This window comes from Gracilinanus agilis, chromosome 4 (assembly GCF_016433145.1).
Source record: "Gracilinanus agilis isolate LMUSP501 chromosome 4, AgileGrace, whole genome shotgun sequence".
Classification (NCBI taxonomy): Eukaryota; Metazoa; Chordata; class Mammalia; order Didelphimorphia; family Didelphidae; genus Gracilinanus; species Gracilinanus agilis.
In genome coordinates, this window is record NC_058133.1 from 477003907 (window position 1) to 477022288 (window position 18382).

Genomic DNA, 18382 nt, shown 5'->3' on the forward strand with positions numbered 1-18382 from the left:
AGTTGTCCGGTCTCTGGGATCTCAAGATTCTCCCACCAGGAAGGGGTCTTCCGGACATTAGAAAATTCGGGGACATTCCTCCTTAAAAGATGTAAGGAGACCGACTATCCTCAGCGATCACCTCTGTTTTAGAGGGCTTAATCAGATATCGAAGGAAGAATGAACCAGATATCATTCTTCGCAAATAACATGGTGGTGTACTTCGAGAATCCTGGAGAATTAACTGAAAAATTAGCTGAAATAATTAACAACGTTAGCAATGTTACAGGTTATAAAATAAACCCACACAAATCGCCAACATTTCTATATGTTGCCAACAAAGTTGAGCAAGAGGTAGACAACGAAGTTCCTTTAAAATCAATAGTAGATAATATGAAGTACTTGGGAGTCAATCTGCCAAGACAAACTCAGGAACTATATGAACTCAATTACAAAATTCTTCACACAAAGTTAGAATTAAACAATTGGAAAAATGTCAGTTGCTCATGGGGTGGCTGGGCAAATATAATAAAAATGACAATTTTACCACCATACCAAACTACCCAAAAATTATTTTATAGTGCTAGAAAAAATATCAATTCATCTGGAAAAACAAACGGCCAAGAATACCAAAGGAATCAATGAAAACAAAATGGGAAGGAAGGTGGTCTAGCTATAGGTCTTGCTGTACCTACATCTCAAAATGTATCACAGTGGTAATCTTCAAAATAATCTGGTACTGGCTAAGAAATAAGAATGATAAGTGGAATAAATTAGGTACACACTACCTAGTGATAAGTGACCATAGTAATTTAGTGTTTGATGAATCAAAAGATCCATGCTTTGGGAACAAGAACTCACTTATTTGACAAAAATTTTGGGGAAAATTAGAAAATGGGATGATGACAGAGACAGGGATAGATGGTCAGTATGGATTCATGATTTAGACATAAAGGTTGATACCATAAGCAAATTAGGGTAGCATGGAATAATTTATTAGTCAGATTTGTGGATAAGGAAAGAATTTGACCTAATAAGAGATAGTGTGCATTATAGGATGCAAAATGGAGAATTTTGGTTATACTAAATTAAAAAGGGTTTGTACAAGCAAAACCAATGCAACCAAGATTGGAAGGAAAGCAGAAAGTTGGGTGAAAATTTTTACAGCAAGTATTTCTGATAAAGGTCTCATTTTAATATATGTAGAGAATGAAATCAAATTTACAAAAATATAAGTTATTTTCCAGTTGACAAATGGTCAAAGAATATGAACAGGCAGTTTTCAGAGGAAGAAATCAAAGTAATTTTTAGTCATATGAAAAAATGCTCCAAATTAGTCTTGATTAGAGAAATGGCCATCAATTGAGGTATGGCTGAACAAGTTGTGGTAAGTGATTGTAATGAAATAGTAGTATGTTATAAGTAATGACAAGCAGAATGATTTCAGAAATATCTGGAAACATTTACATGAGCTGGTACAAAGTGAAGAAAGCAGAACTAGACTAGCAATATTTTTTGATGAACAACTGTGAATGATATATATCTTCTCAATAATATAGTGATCCAAGACAATCCCAGAGACTTGTGATAAAAAAAAAAAATGCCATCTCCCTTCAGAGAAAGAACCAGTGGAGTCTGAATACAGACCAAAACATACTACATTTCACTTCTTTTTTTTTTATTTCTTTCCCAAAATATGGAAAAACTATTTTATAAGATTGCACAGATAAAATCTCTTATCAGATAGCTTACCTTCTCAGAATTGGGAGAAGTAGGAGTGAATAAAGGATAAAGGATAGGGAGGGAAAGAATTTGGAACTCAAAATTTTTTAAAAGAAAGTTAAAAATGTATTTTTACATGTAATTTGGGAAAAATACACAAATATTTTTTTAAAAACAAACCAGACAGTTGTATGCTCCACAAAAGTGGTTTTGTAGCTGTCACAGATAGTAGTAGGTTACAAATGGAAAAGAAGTTATAGATGGCTAGGTGACTTCCAACATTGTATATTGGTTACATCAAGTTCTGGAACAGTATAAGATTTCTCAAACAAACCCCACAAAAACTATAACTGAATTATCCTCATAATTAAAAAAACAGAAAAGGAATATTTTTCAGACTGTGACATATTCTACACATTGTAGGTACTTAATGCATATTAAATTGAATGAACATTGACTATGAGGAGAAGGAACCCTAAATTTATACCCCAAATTTGCCCAGAAGTTGTTGAATGGCAGGATGAACTCTGAAGGAACTCTTATTCTGCCAAGTTAATAACATCATAGCAGGAAAGAATTAAGCAAAGAGATGAATACATTCTAGATTATGGGCCACATAGGAGGATACTAGTGGCTTTGTCAGTTGAGAAAAGAGGTGTTTAGAACACTTCATCCCTTGGATAGCAAGTAGTTTTATGGTGGAGAATATACCCTCTAACCTTTCCCCTTTCAAAATGCCACTACCTAGAATGGGGAGAGAGGCTAGCTAGTTTTTAAGGAAAGAATGACTTTCAGAGAGGAATGCTGGAAAGCCTAGGTGTTGTCTGTAAGTACCTTGAGCCATTGGGTGGAGTAGACACAGCAACAGTGAGATCCTGAGATGAGTTAGGGCTGGGGCTTCTGTCCATGTCACAGTGGGATTGTCTCTGGCCTAGTGGGTCACAATGGTAGGAGGTAGCAGGAGTCTCAGCTCCTCTTTCCTCATCTCACTTTGCCGCTGGGTGGCACTGAATTAACAAACTGTCGTGTGTCAGGCTGTGCCCCGATACCTTTTCCCTTTCTTATATCAAGAAAGGGAAGAAAAGGAACTATTGTTACCCACCCTGCTCTCCTTTTGCCTACCTTGATTACTGTTACACGTACAACTACATTGTCCGGGAGAAGATGCTGCCTTGTTACCCTTGTTTCAAAAGGTAATTAATTCTTTCAAACTTCCTTAGCCACAGTTGCTCCTTTAATCTCTATTCTTCCATTGGTATTTCAGATTTCAAAAGAATTTACCAACTTGCAAGGAGTGGGAAAACACTGAAATAGGGTGGGAATTTGGGATGCTTCTTCTCTAGAGAACTCTCAGTAATAAAGACGCTAGAATAGAGGACAGCAAATGAGGATTACTATAATAATTTGGGGGAAAGGAGATAGCACGAGGGGTCCAATGTGCCATATCCCTCCCCACCCCAGCCCCTACCCCATACACAGATGAGCTAATTTAGGCCCCTGCTTCTTAACCAGAACCACCGTAACTGAGAGGGATAACCTGACACTCCGACCTCGGTGCTGCCTCCAGTGCTCCTGAGTCCCTAGCAGGCCTCCAGGTGGGCAGAAGCACTGAGCAGGGAGACCACGACCAGCTCAAAGAGCTATATTCGGTAAGTGAACTCTAAGCAGGTCACCCTTCCTTCCACCCAGGCTTATTCTCTACAGTGACATCCTAAGAAAATAGTCAGTTAGAGAAGGGAGAATTAGAATCACAATTTTAGAGTTGTAAGGAAATGTAGTGATCTACTTGAAGCTCATTTTACAAATGAAAAAGCAGGCCCATGGAGGAACAATTAAGACTAGAAACCAGGTGTTCTGACTCCCATTGTTTTTTATACTGTCTTTCTTAGTGTGACATGGTTAGTTTTGATTTTCTTATTCATAAGAGGGAAGGGAGAGAGAGAAAACAAACTTAAATGATGAAAGAATTAGCAGAGTAGATAGTAAGCATGACAATGCCTAAATGAATAAGCAGAGAGCAGAAAAAGTTGGCATAATTGCCTTGAAAACAGGACAATATTGCTACATTGGGAAATTTTTTTCTGTTGGAATGATGGTAAAACAAAAGAAGGAATAAAATCTTCAAGTTCCTGAATTCTACAGGGAAAGATAAGTATTCATTCTTTTTTAGAAGAGAAAGGATAAAATGCTAATGATAAATTGAGGTTAGACAACATGATGTCTATAGATAATATGATTTTTGAATGATGTCTCTGGAATTAAACGGTACCATGGAATCTTCAATAATGAGATAACCTACATATATCTGGTACCCTCCCTCAAACAAAGATTATGGTTTGGAGGAGTAGCAAGTTTGGATAGTAAGATCCAGGAAATTAAAACCTTCTCTACCCTTGGCATTTTTTTTTTCTTTACAGGCTGGGAACCTGACAGTGCTAGCTAATGAGTCCCTGCTTCACCAGGACCCAGTACAGTTAGATTTCCATTTCCGCCTCACCCCTCAGGCTTCTGTCCACTGGCACGGCCTTCTCTGTGACCACCGGCTCTTCCTGGACATCCCCTACCGGGCACTGGACCAAGGCAATCGGGAGAGGTGAGAGTAGGCCCCCTTCCTTATCCTATGCTTGATTACTCTAATGGGATAGCCAGGGAATAGTAAGTCAGCTATTTCAGAAACAGTGATGCTGTAGATGTGAAAGACCTTGCAAGGTACATGCACAGCTTAAATGAGCATGAAAAGGATATTATATGTAAGATGGTACACAGATGGAGCCAATCAGGTTTTCAGAGCATGGCCCCATAGACTAGTCAGTTTTCTTGGAGCTGGGCTTAAGGTGCACAAAACTATGGGGCCCTTAGGATTCTAGAAATTATGGTAGACCAAGAAGAGGCCTTAGTATAGAAGAATAATATTCTTCCTAAGAAAGGAAGGGTCTTTGGCATTTTGCTCAGGATAAGCCCAATAACAGCTACAGACCTCAAAGAAATATTCATACTACCAATTTATTTAAGTTGTTCTCTGGGTCAAGAGGACTAATGGAATTTGATTTTCTCTAACTAGGTCATCACCTCTATGGTTACTTATTCAGTAGCTTGTCTCTTTCTCTGACTCTTAGTTTGACAGCAACACTGGAGTATGTGGAGGAGAAAACAGATGTGGACTCTGTGTTTGTGAACTTCCACAATGCTAGGAATGACCGAGGTACTGGGGTTGGGAAGCTACCTTGTCCACTCTTCTCACTATTGTTCCTTTTCCTCTGCATTGCTGAGAACATGGGCTTGGGAAGTAATCCTTACTGGGAAAGTTTTCTATCTGTAATTGAGGGAAGCTGGGAGACAAAATAAGGGTGTGGAGAGGTGGAGGGGAATAAAGAACTTAGTGAGCTCAAAAGAGGTAATTTGCTTTTCCCCTCCCTTACAGGTGCCTTGCTTCGGGCCTTCAGCTACATGGGCTTTGAGGTGGTTAGACCTGACCACCCTGCCCTACCACCCTGGGACAATGTCATCTTCATGGTATACCCCCTTGAGAGGGATTGTGGCAACTTACCTAGTAAGCCTTCCTGAATCCATCCATGTTCCCACTCAAGTGGGAGGGCTGAAGTTTTAATATGGCTTAGGCCCCAGGCACAGTAGGATCAAAAGTCCTAGGCTTGTAGATGTGATTCAGGGCACCTCCTCCCAACCCAGGAATAAAGGGTAGTAGAATCATCAATTCTTGATTTTTGTCTTAGTCTAATGGAATAACAGCATTGCAACTGTACATATTTAATCCTGATGCAACAAGGTCTAAGGCCAATGGTGCCAAATTCAAATAGAAACTGGGTCACTAATTTGTACAGGAAGATTCTTGCAGGCCACATCTTCCCTTAGTTTTAACATGTTAGTTTTAAATTGTATATTTTATTAATTTGGTTAAATATTTCCTAATTACAATATAATCTGATTCAAGCCTCACTTGATACATGTATGACACCACTGGAACAGTGGACTTCAGGAAGGACCTGGATTTTAATTTTGCCTTAAGCTTTACCTGTGTGACCAAAGGCATATCACAACCTGAGTCTGATGCCTCCTTCATGAAGGTGGGGATAATATTACCACCTACCTTCCAGGGTTGGTACAAGGATCAAAGGATGCAAATTCACAAACTAAAGCCTTATATAAATGTGAGCTATATTATAAATTATCTTTGTCCCCTTTGTCCATCCATGGGAGCAGATCTACTGGTTCTGTCCCTTACTTAAGACCCTTTTAAGGCTTTATCAGGAATAGGGAACAAAGAGATTCTGGAGATTGATGACCCAAAGAACACAATAATTTTTGCTAAGAAGGGGAAGGAAAAAAATCCAAGCATTTCTATAGTGTCTGTTCTCATTTGATATCCCCGTAACAATTCTTTGAGGTGTTATTATATCCCCACTTTAAAGTTGAGGAAATGGAGACAAATGACTAAATTGTAGTTGTTTACTAAAGGGAAAGTTGCCTCACTGACCTATTGTTTCTCCTGAATCAGGGTCCATTTCTTCTGACAAATCAGTATTAGAATTTTCTGAGATAATAAAAAGTTATTGTGGACATAGCAAAAAAGATGAGGTTTAAGTGGGGCAGCTGGGTAGCTCAGTGGATTGAGAGCCAAGCCTAGAGATGGGAGGTCCTAGGTTCAAATCTGGCCTCAGACACTCCAGCTGTGTGACCCTGGGCAAGTCACTTAACCCCCACTGCCTAGCCCTTACCACTCTTCTGATTCCAAGATGGCAGGGTAAGGGTTTAAAAAAAAAAAGTTTGCTTAATTATCAGCTTTCTAGATCTCTAGGATACTATTCAAAACATTCCTATAAGCCAGGGGTCACCAACGTATAGCTCTTTCTGCAGGAGCCATAAAGTCAATTTTTTTTTCAGGCACTGTTACAGGAGCGGCACTGTGAGAACTGTACAGCTCTCATGAAATTACATTTTAAAAAATGTGGCATTTATGGCTCTCACAGCCAAAAAGGTTGCCAACCCCTGCTATAAGCTAATAAGAATGTTAAACTAATTTGTTCCTATCTTAGTCTCCCCTAAAATAGCAGTTCTTATGAACTTAAAAAAGTATTTTGAAAATTGTATTTCAATATAATTAACTTCCTTTGTCATCCAATGTAGTTTATGAATTAAAAATATTCTGAGAAAGGGTCCATAGGTTTTGACAGACTGTCAAAGAGGTTCATGACACAAAAAGGGTTAAGACCCCTTGTAAAATAAAAATGACATTTCATTTCTATTAAAAATGACCACCCTGCATTTATGTACACATATTCTTTCAAAGAACTTTCATATATCTCATCTCTTGGCTCTTAATAATGTTACTGAACAGATGGAGAAATGTGGGCCTAAATAGAGAACAAATCACTAAACCGTAGTCCTATGTCAACGTGCACTATTATTGCTTGAGGTCACAGTGAACAAGTGAGGTACCAGACTTCTAGGTCTCCAGATTTCTAATTCTGGGCTTTTTCTATCACTAGCCATTGTTTTATTCACTGTTCCAAAACTGGCATTTGTTCTCAGGGAATCTTTTCCACGTGTTAATGAATGGGAAATTCATAAGGGGATAGACATTTCTCTTCCCTGGTTGGGACCTCTCAAATCCACAGGAGATTAAGGCACAAAGGCAGAATCTGTTCCCCTAACCTCTATGCCCACAGGACTGCTTCTACCACTAATTCAATGGACAGCTCTTGATCATTTTTAAAAACAGAACTTTATTTAGTAATGATTCCCCTAAGTGACTTACAGAGTTCTCTTTATTTTTACATACACACTCATGCACATACATATGGTAGGCAGTATACCTACCTAAGGCATTGCACCTTATTACATGTTCCTGAGCCAGCCCTCAGTTTTCTGACTTGCACTATCGCCTAGATTCAAAAGGGAAACGACTGTCTCAAAAATCTTGCCTTCAATAATAATGGCATCACTTGAAGCTGGGAGGAAGCATTAATTGCTTATTTCCTTGGGGTATCTGGTTCAACCCTGTTGATTTCCTACCCTGCTTCTTCCACAGTTGTAAAGACCCTGTGGAGGCTCAGAACTTCCTTAATTACAACTTAAACATTTTCCTAGTAAGTCATCTCAGAAAATGAAGTAGATTTCTGAATGTTCCCTATTTCCACACTACTGGAACCCTAACCAATGTTTTCCAACCCAGTTCCAACAAATACCCTGCAAAGTAGGATAGTGCTTTTATTGCTGGTAGTGGCTGTGGCCAGTGCTAAGGTAATTCCTTCTAAGGCAGCATCTGACAGACACACATGCACACACATTTATAGTCTTTTTCTGAAAAAGTCCTTCATTCTGCTAGAAAAGCAGCAGCTGTATTTGGCTCACAGCAGGTCAATCAGTAGGTAGCTCACAAAGGAGGAAATATGGGGTTATCTTCTATGGAATTCGATTTTCTGTTCAGCCAGAGGTTCCCATGCCATAAACCTTGCCACTTCCTAAGCATAGACACAAATATGAGAAAGAGTCAATATAGAACAAGTCAAGTTTGGAGAATAACAGCCACAGAAAAGGAACATTAGGATCAGGGAGAAGGAAGCGAGAATGCAGCAACTCCCCATCCTCACCCCTCACCGTTTTCCTGCTCCATAAGACACAAATCAGAGCCCCACTCACACAGCAGGCAGATGGCTGAGCCAGCCAGAGCACAGACATCAGAGCAAGTCGTCTTCTGCAAGGACACCATCATCACCAGAAACTGAAGCAGCTTCTAATCAAAGACAGGATAGGAAAATTAGACAATGCCAAATTTAGTGGGCCATTTCCAAAAGGACTAGGTTGGGCAGAACCAGTGAGAAAATGAGAATTCCTAGGGTTAAACAACCTGGCAAAGAACCAAGACATTCAACTTTTCCAATTCAATCCCCTAATCTAAGGTAGGCAACCAGGAGTTTCAAAGGAGGGTAGGGTAGGATAGGATATATTGATGGATACCTGATAAGCTGAGGCATGAGAGTGTGTGTGGTGTCTCTCCAGGGCTTTTCTTGGCCTCAGACAAGAGGCTATCTAGAGAGGTATCTGTTTCTGTGACCTGAGGAAGGTTAACAGAAAAAGTGAAAAATTCGGCGTCAGTAAATGGGGCATGGGAGAAGGAAACAGATCACTGCCCCAACAATGTTAAATACGAACTACGGAATTCTGAGAGTGGCTGTTTGGCCTTGGAAAGTTAATGAAGCCATCTTGGCCCCAAGGAAAGGGCAGAATCCTAGGCTGTGAACTGGGCTTCCCCAGGGGTACCACCCTACACAACCACTGGAGCTCACCCACCAATATATCCTGCAGCATCTCAGGGACAGCAGCATCTCCTTCTCCTACATCTTGAGGGAGCTCAACTGCAAAACCCTGGCGCACAAGTTCTAGCCCAATATCAAGATTCTGGAGGAAGGAAAAAACAAGGGATTAAGAAGGATAACTTTCTGATGCTAGTCATGAAAATAAGAGAGGAAGGGTAAGGTAAGGAATTTGGGGAAATAAGGAATATCCTCAAAGGTCTAGAGACCCAAGGACAAGGGGTCCTGAATTTTCTGCCTCACCAAGATAATCCAATGATTCTCTAGGCCTCACCTGTCCATTGGTTGTGTCATAAAGGTGAATTTCTGGCCAAGTAGAAATCCCTGTTTGCACATAGCTGGAAATCTTGGCTACCAGAGGCTTCCACTCTGCACAATGAGTGAGGCGGTCAAACTCATCTAGGGCTTCCTCTTCCCAATGTTCACCTGGTGAAATAGGAAGGAGTTAGTGCTGAGAACTGGAATAAAATCAGGAGACTGTCTATCTTTTTCCTCTTCAAAAAGGAATAAATACTTGTTCAGGAAATAGAAAAGGGAGTAAATGTCCAGCAAGAGATTTCCTGGTTCATTATGGCATACAACCTTTCTAGTAAGGACGAACAGAAGTGGTCTGAACTCCTGGAAGATCTGTCAAGAAGTAGCCAGATGAAATATGAATTTTTCCAGTGTGCTATGTGGAGCTCATTCTGCCCTGAGACCAAATCACATGGCTAACTTACCTGAGGGAACAATCCTTGCTAGACTACATTCTATTGCTTGGAATGGAAGGCTTAGGAAGTCACTCCTGAAGTTTAAAAAAAAGAAAAAGAAAAAACTGTAATCAAGACTTATGACAAGATGGATCTTCTAAAAGTCACCATGTCTCTCTGCTTTTAGATTACACATGACATATGTGCAAATACTAAACTGTTTCCATTCCAAATCTCTTAATGAGCTCCACAATCTCTCCATCTGACAGGGATGAGATGATTGGAATTAGGATCTGAATTTGATTTCTCACCCCACATCCAAATGTGACTAACTTTGTACTGACCTGATGGCTCTCAAATCCTTGAGTGGGCTCTCTCCATTATCTCCAAAGTCAACAAAGTAGAGATCCAGGTTCCCATTCTCGAGGGTACCCAGAACACGGGCCCGATACCAGGGCCCATCTGTAGGTAAAGGTGCAGCTACAATGTCACCCACGTGCACGGTCAGATCTTCAGGCTATGTGTCCAAGTTGGAGGTAGAGAAAAGGGGAGGATGGCAATGACAAATAGATGGGTCAGACAAGAAAAGGTGAGAGAAGAGAACAAATAGCCCATATGAGCCATAGAAAAACCAGTTCTCAAAGGGAAAGGAAGAAAATACAGAGAAAGGGAAAAGTGGAGGATATTCCTTTCCCTTAAGCCCTAATATCCCCACCACCCCCAAGTCCATATGGCAACTCACTGACTGAGTGTTCTCATAGTATTGGGTCATCTCGTTGACCAGCTTGTCCAGCTGTAAGCTGCGGGAGCCAATAATCTGGATCCAGAAATGGTTGGGGTTTTCAGAGGCAGACACATAGACTTCTAGATATTCGTCAGCATGGAAACTGAAGTCAGGGCTGGGGACTGAACATATTGTGGGGTTGAGGTTGGTGACAAAACCACCCCAGGCAAGTAGATGAGGGAATGGGGCTAAGGAAGTGGTAGCTTTTCAGCTCTCAAAATACTCAAGAACAAAACGATTCACTGAAGAGAGAACTTTTATACTTCTCTTGTTCCTTTCCCATTATAACACCATGACATAACTGAGATCCCCAGTCACATTTTACATCCCTTTAGATGTTGGTTTCCTTTGGAAATTGTTAACAACTCCCACTGAACAAGGGGAGGCTAGGTGGCTCAGTTGATACAGAGCCAGGCCTGGGGATGGGAGTTTCTGGGTTCAAATCTGGCCTCAGACATTTCCTAGCTGCATAACCCTGAACAAGTTACTTAATCCCAATTAACCTGGCTCTTACCAATCTTCTGCTTTAGATCAGATACTTACTATCAATTCTAAGACAGAAGGTAAGAGTTTAAAAAAAAAAGAAAATAGATTGAACACAAGAAGGTACTGGGCAGTAACAGATTTGTATTCTAGTGTCTATCTTGGATTCAAGACAAGGCCCTCCCCACCATCCCCAATGGACCCCTAAGCTTCCCATTTGTCATTCCAACCCACAGCTTCCACTCATGAGAGAAAAAGCTTCCAAACCCTGGGATCTTCCTCTGTACGGACACTGGAAAAAGATCTATGACATAACTACAAAGTAACAGAACCAATTCCACAAACCACATAAGAAAAACAGTTTCATTCCTTTGTAATCACACCTCATGCTGAAGGAGAAATGTTTTGATGAAAAATTATATAAATCCAAGGAAGAGTCAATTTTTAATTAGTTGCTGGATTATCTGAAGAAAATCTTTAACCCTGGTTTACTTGGCTTACAGCAAAAGATTTTCAAGTTGCCTTTTCTTGCCACCACTTTGTACTTTGGAAATGGACTGCTGGGATAACTATGGGCAATATTATTAGCTTAAGAACTGGCTATTTTCAAAGAATCACGATTCATTTCCAAGACAAATATATTTTTGGTTATCTGTAACTTTCAATTATCCATGTGAGTCCTCCCCCATTGGTTAGCATGGACAATCAAGTTGTCATTGGAGATAACATACTTTCAAACTTTGGCATCTCTGGACTGGCTTGGGCTCCAGCATCCTCCTGGCAGCTGTTGTCACTGAGTATTTTTTCATGGGAATGTTCCACCCGTTCTAGTCTCAGCCCAGCCATATCTCCTCCTCCTCGGCTAGGAGTGGCACCCAGGGAGGGAGTCAGCTTCTTGCTGCTGGTGCTCATGTCCTTAGGAAAGGCTGGCTCTCCAGCTGCTCCGGGCCCTGCTACCTCTTCTCTCTTGACACTGATGGGTTGCTTGCGCTGTACTCTGGATTCTGCCGAGTGAGCAATCCTCTTCCTAAGCTCTTCATCTTCTGAAACTTTCTCTAGGATGAGATGCTTTTGGAAATGCCAGAAAAAGAGAAGGAATAATCAGCTCAGATTCTCAAGATAAGAGGACAGGAAAGGGGCTCTTCTGATTCAGATATATATGCCCAGCTCTAGTCAATACCCACCTTGGCTGCTGCCACTTCCTTCTGTGTTCCTGAGATCTTTATGAGTCTTGTTAGTAGTAATGTCCCTTCTGATTCCTTGTCACAGGTGATTTTGGCCCCAGAGCTCTTGCAGATGGCTCGAATGGTCTCTCCACCCCTCCCTACAAAAAGACATGCATATAAATTTCTCTGTTATCTTTCTTGCTTATTCTTTGTAGCAACTAGAAAAATCAGTGCAGGTAAGAATTCATTTTCATTTCCAAAATGAGTCAAGCACTTGGTTCTTAAATAAATGCATGAACACTAATGTTCTGGAAGTTCAGGAATGCTCTTGAAATCTTTCCTGCCAATATATCCTCCAGGCAAGGAATGTTTAATCTTTTTTTTCTTTTAACTTAAATATTTTAGGTAGATTCAATTCCTTCACTACAAATACCTCTATTTTCCAAAACCATTCAGGGAGACTCTACTCTTCAGTCCTAAAATAATCTAGAATTCTCTACTAGAACGGGATAGCTGACAGAACAGTGAACAAATTAATTGGAAGAACTGGGTTCTAGTCCTTGCTGTGGGGGACTCAACTCCATGCATGGTCTTGGAGATGTCAGAGCTTGGAGTGTGTTTGCTATTCTGTAAAATGTATCTGCCCTGCCTACCTAAGTAATGGCATTATAAGGTGCATAGAAAACTAGCTTATCAATTACATTTTGAATACTATGAAGTGTTATAAAATTTTAAGATCTATAATAGTAACATGAAGGGATGACACTTTATGGGAAAGTATATATTCTACCATCTTCAAAGATTAAGAATATACCATGCACAGCCTTAACTATTCTTTAATCTAAATCCTTTAACGAATTTCTCCAAAACCTTTTTGAATTTTTATTTTGGGATATTTGAGATGAATTGGGTAAAATTACTTGTTGTTAACATCTTTTGGATCTCCCCTTACAAAGATGATACTGACCAAGAAAAACATCTGAAAAGAAGATATGAAGATGTAGAAAGGAAAAAGCATCAGAGGGAGACAATAGTACCTATTATTCTGCCCACAGATCTCTGAGGTACTGAAAGCTGTTCATACACAGGGGTGTTCTCTGTCAGGATCTGGTGGATTGCTGCTTTGGCTTTGCAAACCTGGACAGGAAAGCCACTGATGAGTAGCACCCGCTCCTCACCTACATCTTCTGTGTCCACATCAATACGAGCACCAGTCTGTTTCCTCAACTAGGGGAAGGAGGAAAGGGAAAGTGTATACATTTATGCATTTGGAAGGCCTCAGGGACATAAATTGTTTGGAATGGCCAACATGGGAATCTGTTTTGCTTGACTATATTTGTTACGAAAGCTTTCTTTTTTCTTTTTTAATGGGGCATGGGAAGAAAAGAAAAATCTATTTTGGTTAATTAAAGAAATTAAAAGAAGAGGCCTCATGAGAACTGGTTATTGATTCTTTAACACAAATTATGGGTGATCTAGGGGGATGGAAGGGAGGGACTGTGGCTATCTAGACTACTCCTTGATCTAGCTCCTAACTGAAAATCTAGTTAACCCTTATTTTATTTGTACTGAAGGTCAATGAATAATTAATGAAGAAGCTAACATTACAAAAAGCATTCAGGATTATAATACTTTTTTTCCCTTCAAGTGGGTTTCTTTTTTTAAAGTCAGTATTATTTTAGGTCTGCATTCTCTTCCCTTTCCTCCCCCCACTCCCAATTGAGAAAGCAAGAACTGTAAAAATCCATTACAAACATGTACACTTGAATAAGATGTATTCCTCCAATATAAAAAAAAAAATGTCTCAATCTGTACTCTTGAGTCCTTCACCTCTCTATCAGGAGATAGGTAGCATGTTTCATCACAAGATTGCTGGTAAAATGGTTTCTTCTTGACTTTTGGGTTCAGAAGTTTTTCCAAAGTTGTTTTGTCTTCACAATACTGTGATTATATAAATTGTTCTCCTGATTTTTATTCATTTTACACTGTATCAGTTCATATAAATCTTCCCAGGTTTCTCTGAACCTACTCCCTTTATTATTTTTATAGCACAATGGTATTTCATCATATTCATATATCATAATTTGTTCAGACACTCTCCAATTGATAGGTACCGTCCTCAGTTTCCAATTCTTTGCCACCACAAAAAACGCTGCCATAAATATTTTTGTCTACTTTTTTCCTCTTTTTATTCTCTAAACCAAAATTGCATACACTGGATAAAAGGATATGTATGGTTTTACCAGTTTTTGGTGTATAGTTCCAAATTGCTTTTTTGCACGGCTAGATCAGTTCACAGTTCCATCAACTGTATATGAAAGTAATGCTTTGCCCCATACCCACTCCAGCATCTATTCTTTTCTTTTTTTTTTCCTTTGGGGGTAGGTGGGGGAGGTCAACTTTGCCAATCTGAAAAGTATGAAGTAAAACCTTGGCGTTTTGTTTGTATTTCTCCAATTACTAGATATTTAGAGTATTTTTTCCTATGGTTATTTATAGCTTAGGTTTCTTCTGAAAAGTGGCTATTCATATTCTTATCAGTTCCCTGAGTGAGTACCTTAGAAATGAAACTTTTATCATAAACTTACTCCACGGATTCCCCCCTCTCCCATTTACTAAGCAGTTTAATTTTTCTAGTTATTATCTAGATTGGGGAGATGGTAAGATACAATTGCTTTCCCCAACATTCTGACAAAAGAGGAAGGTGACGTATTAGGTATATATGGTGGGTAGCAGGAAAAGTCAGGAACTTAATATTTACAGTAAAATATCTACAAAGTAAGTTTCAGAGTACCTGAGTAGTCTGTTTCTTGAATGTAAGAGCCTTATATAATAAAATTACATCTAAATTGAATACTGTCATCTGAAGAGAGCAATTTAACTTGCCAAAGGTACTTTTCTCTAAAGACAACTTATTTTACATATGTGCATGTGATGTTTGAGGGTAGGGAGAAAAATCTACAAACATGAAATATCCATAAAAGCCAACATACTTACCTGTTTAATATTGGCTCCTTGACGGCCAATGATCAGCTTCACAGCTTCTTGAGGAACCCGCATCTCCACCTCAATATCATCTTCCCCAACGAATGTCAACCGTTCTTCTACAAAATGACCATCGGATTAGCCCTGATGCCAAAGACTAACACTCCTCACCCCAAGGTCACTCCTACCCCAAGGACCTAACTGTCAAAAACAAATGAGAAGCCAAGAGAGAAAAACGGGAAAAGAAACCCAAACATAGCAGCAAACAAAAGTGCTATCTGAATGGGAACCTGGAGATTCCAGAAGATTTGACTGGCATACAGGAGAGCTCTGTTGAATGCTGCTTCACAGATGCCAAAGCAGGAAAAGCTCATTAATCCTACAAGAAAAGTGTGCTGAGCTTCATACAGGCCTTTGATTCCAAACTGTCTCTAATGTTACCAGGAAAGAATCCTGTAAGACAGTATGGTGGGGAGGGGAAGGGAAAACTAGGTGGCTCAGTGGATTAAGAACCAGGCCTAGAGAAATGAGGTGACCTGGGTTTGAATCTGGCCTCAGATACTTACTACCTGTATGTCTCTGGACAAGTCACTTAACCTCCACTGCCTAGCCCTTACTGCTCTTCTGCCTTGAAAACCAATACAACAATACGGATTCTAAGACAGAAGGTAAAGGTTAAAACAAACAAAAAAAGATAGTATCCTAAGATTCCAGAACTTGCCTAGTTTTTCTGTTCAGATTCAGAACTTATCCCACCAAATTTTTACAATCCATCTACATCTTGAAGCATTGCCCATTAGTGAGGACGGTATGAGTGATAAAGACACTGACTTTTCCTCAAGGATGAATAGGAAAACATATAAAAAGAATAGGGCATTTAGACATACACATACATATACACACATAAAGAACCCACTCCTCGGGATCCAAGATATATAAATAACAGATATAAGACCAAAAGCCATTCCCCAAAAGATAAGTGGTCAAAGGATATAAACAAACATCAAAATAAGAATTGCAAACTATTAACAATTATATAGAAGAATGTTTCAAATCACATATATTAAGAGAAATACAAATCAAAACAACTATGCTGTTGCATCTTACACCTGATTTATTGGCAAAGATGAAAAAAAGATGGAAATACTTAATGTAGGAGGGGCTGTGGGAAAATAGGCACACTAAGGCATTACTGGTGGAACTGTGAATCAGTACAACTACTTTAGAAAACAATTTGGAATTATGCAAATAAAATGACTAAAAATGTCCCATTATCCTTTGACCCAGAGACTCCAGGACTATACTTATTTCTCCAAAGAGGTGAAGGATAATAATCTCCACATACACCAAAATATTTATAATAGCATTTTTCATGGTAGCAAAGAATTCAAAACAAAGTAAATAACCATTAACTGGGCAAAAATTATGGTTTGGAATGGAATACTGGCATGGAAAATGGAATATTGCTGTGCTATAAGAAATTCTGTGTGTGATGAACACAAAGAAGCATGGAAAGATCTACGTGAACTAGAGCAGTAAAGGAGGGCCAAGGAAACGATACACCCAACAACCACGACAATATAAATGGAAATAACCACAAAAAAAAGGTCAGAAGCAAATGTTGGCAAATTACAAAGAAAAGACATGACTTGAAAGAAGAGCTATGAGACACTTCCACCTCTCCTCTTTGAAGAGGTAAGAGGCCCAGAAGTACCATATATTGTATGTATTTTCAGATTTTGTCAATGTATTGAGAAGTTATACTGACTTAAAATGTCATTTGTTGTATGAGACAGCTTTCTGGGAGGGGGAGGTATAGTGGGGAGAATTATGAAGATGTGAAAAAACAGACGTCAATAAAAACATGAAGAAAAAAAAAAGAACCCACTACAGTTGTATTGTTGATTCACTGCTTAGATCAACAGAGCTCTCAGAAAAAAGGTAGATGAACTGGTATCTCAGTTCATAGGCTAGCCACTAGTGGCATATTTGATGTAACAAAAGGAAAGGTCCAGGGTCTCTGTGCTACTAGCAATAGCAGCCAACTGGCAAAGACCCCTTAAGTTATTTCTAGTTGTAATGTAACAAATTATCAAGACTAAAAGGTTTAACATTTTTTATTTCAGGTTAATGAAATATGTTAGTTTATAAACTTTCCATTTTATAATATGCATATACAACAGTGATTCCCAAAGTGGGCACCACTGCCCCCCTGATGGGTGCTGCATTGATCCAGGAGGATGGTGATGGCCGCAGGTGCATTTATCTTTCCTATTAATTGCTATTAAAATTTTAAAAAAATTAATTTCCAGGGGGTTAAATAATATTTTTTCTGGAAAGGGGGCGGTAGGCCAAAAAAGTTTGGAAACCATTGATATACATAAAAATACATACCTCGACTTTCTCTATACCTTCGGTAGAGGATATAAGCAACAGTCAGGCTGGCTGGGATTCCAAGGCCCAGTGCTATTTTCTGAATAGTTGACAGGTTTGTCCAAGAAGACCATTCAGTAGACATTTTCTTCAGAGTTCTAACCTGCATTCTGAAGCATGGGAGGGGAAACAAAGAGACATTCAACCAAAACTTATGTGTGGCTAGTAACACTTTTGCCCAAATCTAAGCATCAACTCCAAGATGAGGAACCTGACTCATTGGACAAGCAACTAAAAGCCACACAAAAGTAAAAAGAAACTTAATTTCTCTTCACTGCCTGACCCTAGAAAAATATACATTTAAATATAAAAGGGAATACACAATTTTACCTAATAACTAAAAAAAACAACAACATATTCTATTTTCAATTTCTGTTTTTTTTTTACTTGATCATTTTCTGATGTTTCAGATTAAGTCTTATTCACTATTAAAACAGTGATCAGGAACTATATATATATGTATATATATATATATATGGCTTTCCAACTTCACTTAAGTCTAAAAATCCATTTATACCTATACCTGCAAAATAGCATTAATAGCATTTAAAAAGCAAAACCCCAAATGCCTATAAATTCAGATTTATTGCATGAAAGCAGACCCCTTTTGTGTAAAGTATGCCATGTTACCACTTTTCAGAGAATGGAATACATTCTTTCCACCTTAAAACAGATTCTTTTTTTTTAAACCCTTACCTTCTGTCTTGGAGCCAATACTGTGTAGTGGCTCCAAGGCAGAAGAGTGGTAAGGGTAGACAATGGGAGTTAACTGACTTACCCAGGGTCACACAGCTGGGAAGTGTCTGAGGC

At 39.2% G+C, this 18382-nt stretch overlaps 2 protein-coding genes across 4 annotated transcripts; one reads left to right on the forward strand and one right to left on the reverse strand.

Annotated features, from left to right (window-relative positions):
• The first annotated feature begins 189 nt into the window (after positions 1-189).
• On the forward strand, positions 190-5413 carry OAZ3 (ornithine decarboxylase antizyme 3). The gene is given in 7 exon segments (XM_044675552.1): positions 190-377; positions 2736-2894; positions 3214-3273; positions 3275-3350; positions 4119-4294; positions 4818-4903; positions 5123-5413. Coding segments are annotated over 7 exon segments (888 nt in total). The 3' UTR covers positions 5266-5413.
• A 2058-nt stretch (positions 5414-7471) lies between these two features.
• On the reverse strand, positions 7472-17672 carry TDRKH (tudor and KH domain containing). Of its 3 annotated transcripts, none has more exons than XM_044676173.1 (13): positions 17534-17672; positions 15152-15258; positions 13192-13381; positions 12173-12312; positions 11720-12056; positions 10464-10627; positions 10066-10238; positions 9752-9816; positions 9307-9458; positions 9010-9117; positions 8677-8773; positions 8359-8452; positions 7472-8180 (listed from the first exon to the last, which is right to left on the reverse strand). In XM_044676173.1, exons 1-12 carry the CDS (start codon positions 17655-17657, stop codon positions 8397-8399), a joined length of 1713 nt encoding a protein of 570 aa, XP_044532108.1. In that variant the 5' UTR covers positions 17658-17672; the 3' UTR covers positions 7472-8180; positions 8359-8396. The 3 variants fall into 3 exon arrangements, 1 of the variants encoding a protein (XP_044532108.1); XR_006506146.1 differs by having other exon boundaries at positions 8317-8452; XR_006506147.1 differs by having other exon boundaries at positions 8317-8452; positions 9006-9117; positions 17534-17657.
• Positions 17673-18382: the final 710 nt, after the last annotated feature.

Coding starts and splice junctions, on each gene's coding strand:
- TDRKH (XM_044676173.1), bottom strand. CDS start 17,657: ATGTCTACTGAATGGTCTTCTTGGACAAACCTGTCAACTATTCAGAAA. Junction 9,817..10,065: donor AAGGATTTGAGAGCCATCAG/GTCAGTACAAAG, acceptor TTTAAACTTCAG/GAGTGACTTCCTAAGCCTTC. Junction 9,118..9,306: donor ATGACACAACCAATGGACAG/GTGAGGCCTAGA, acceptor TCCTTCCTCCAG/AATCTTGATATTGGGCTAGA.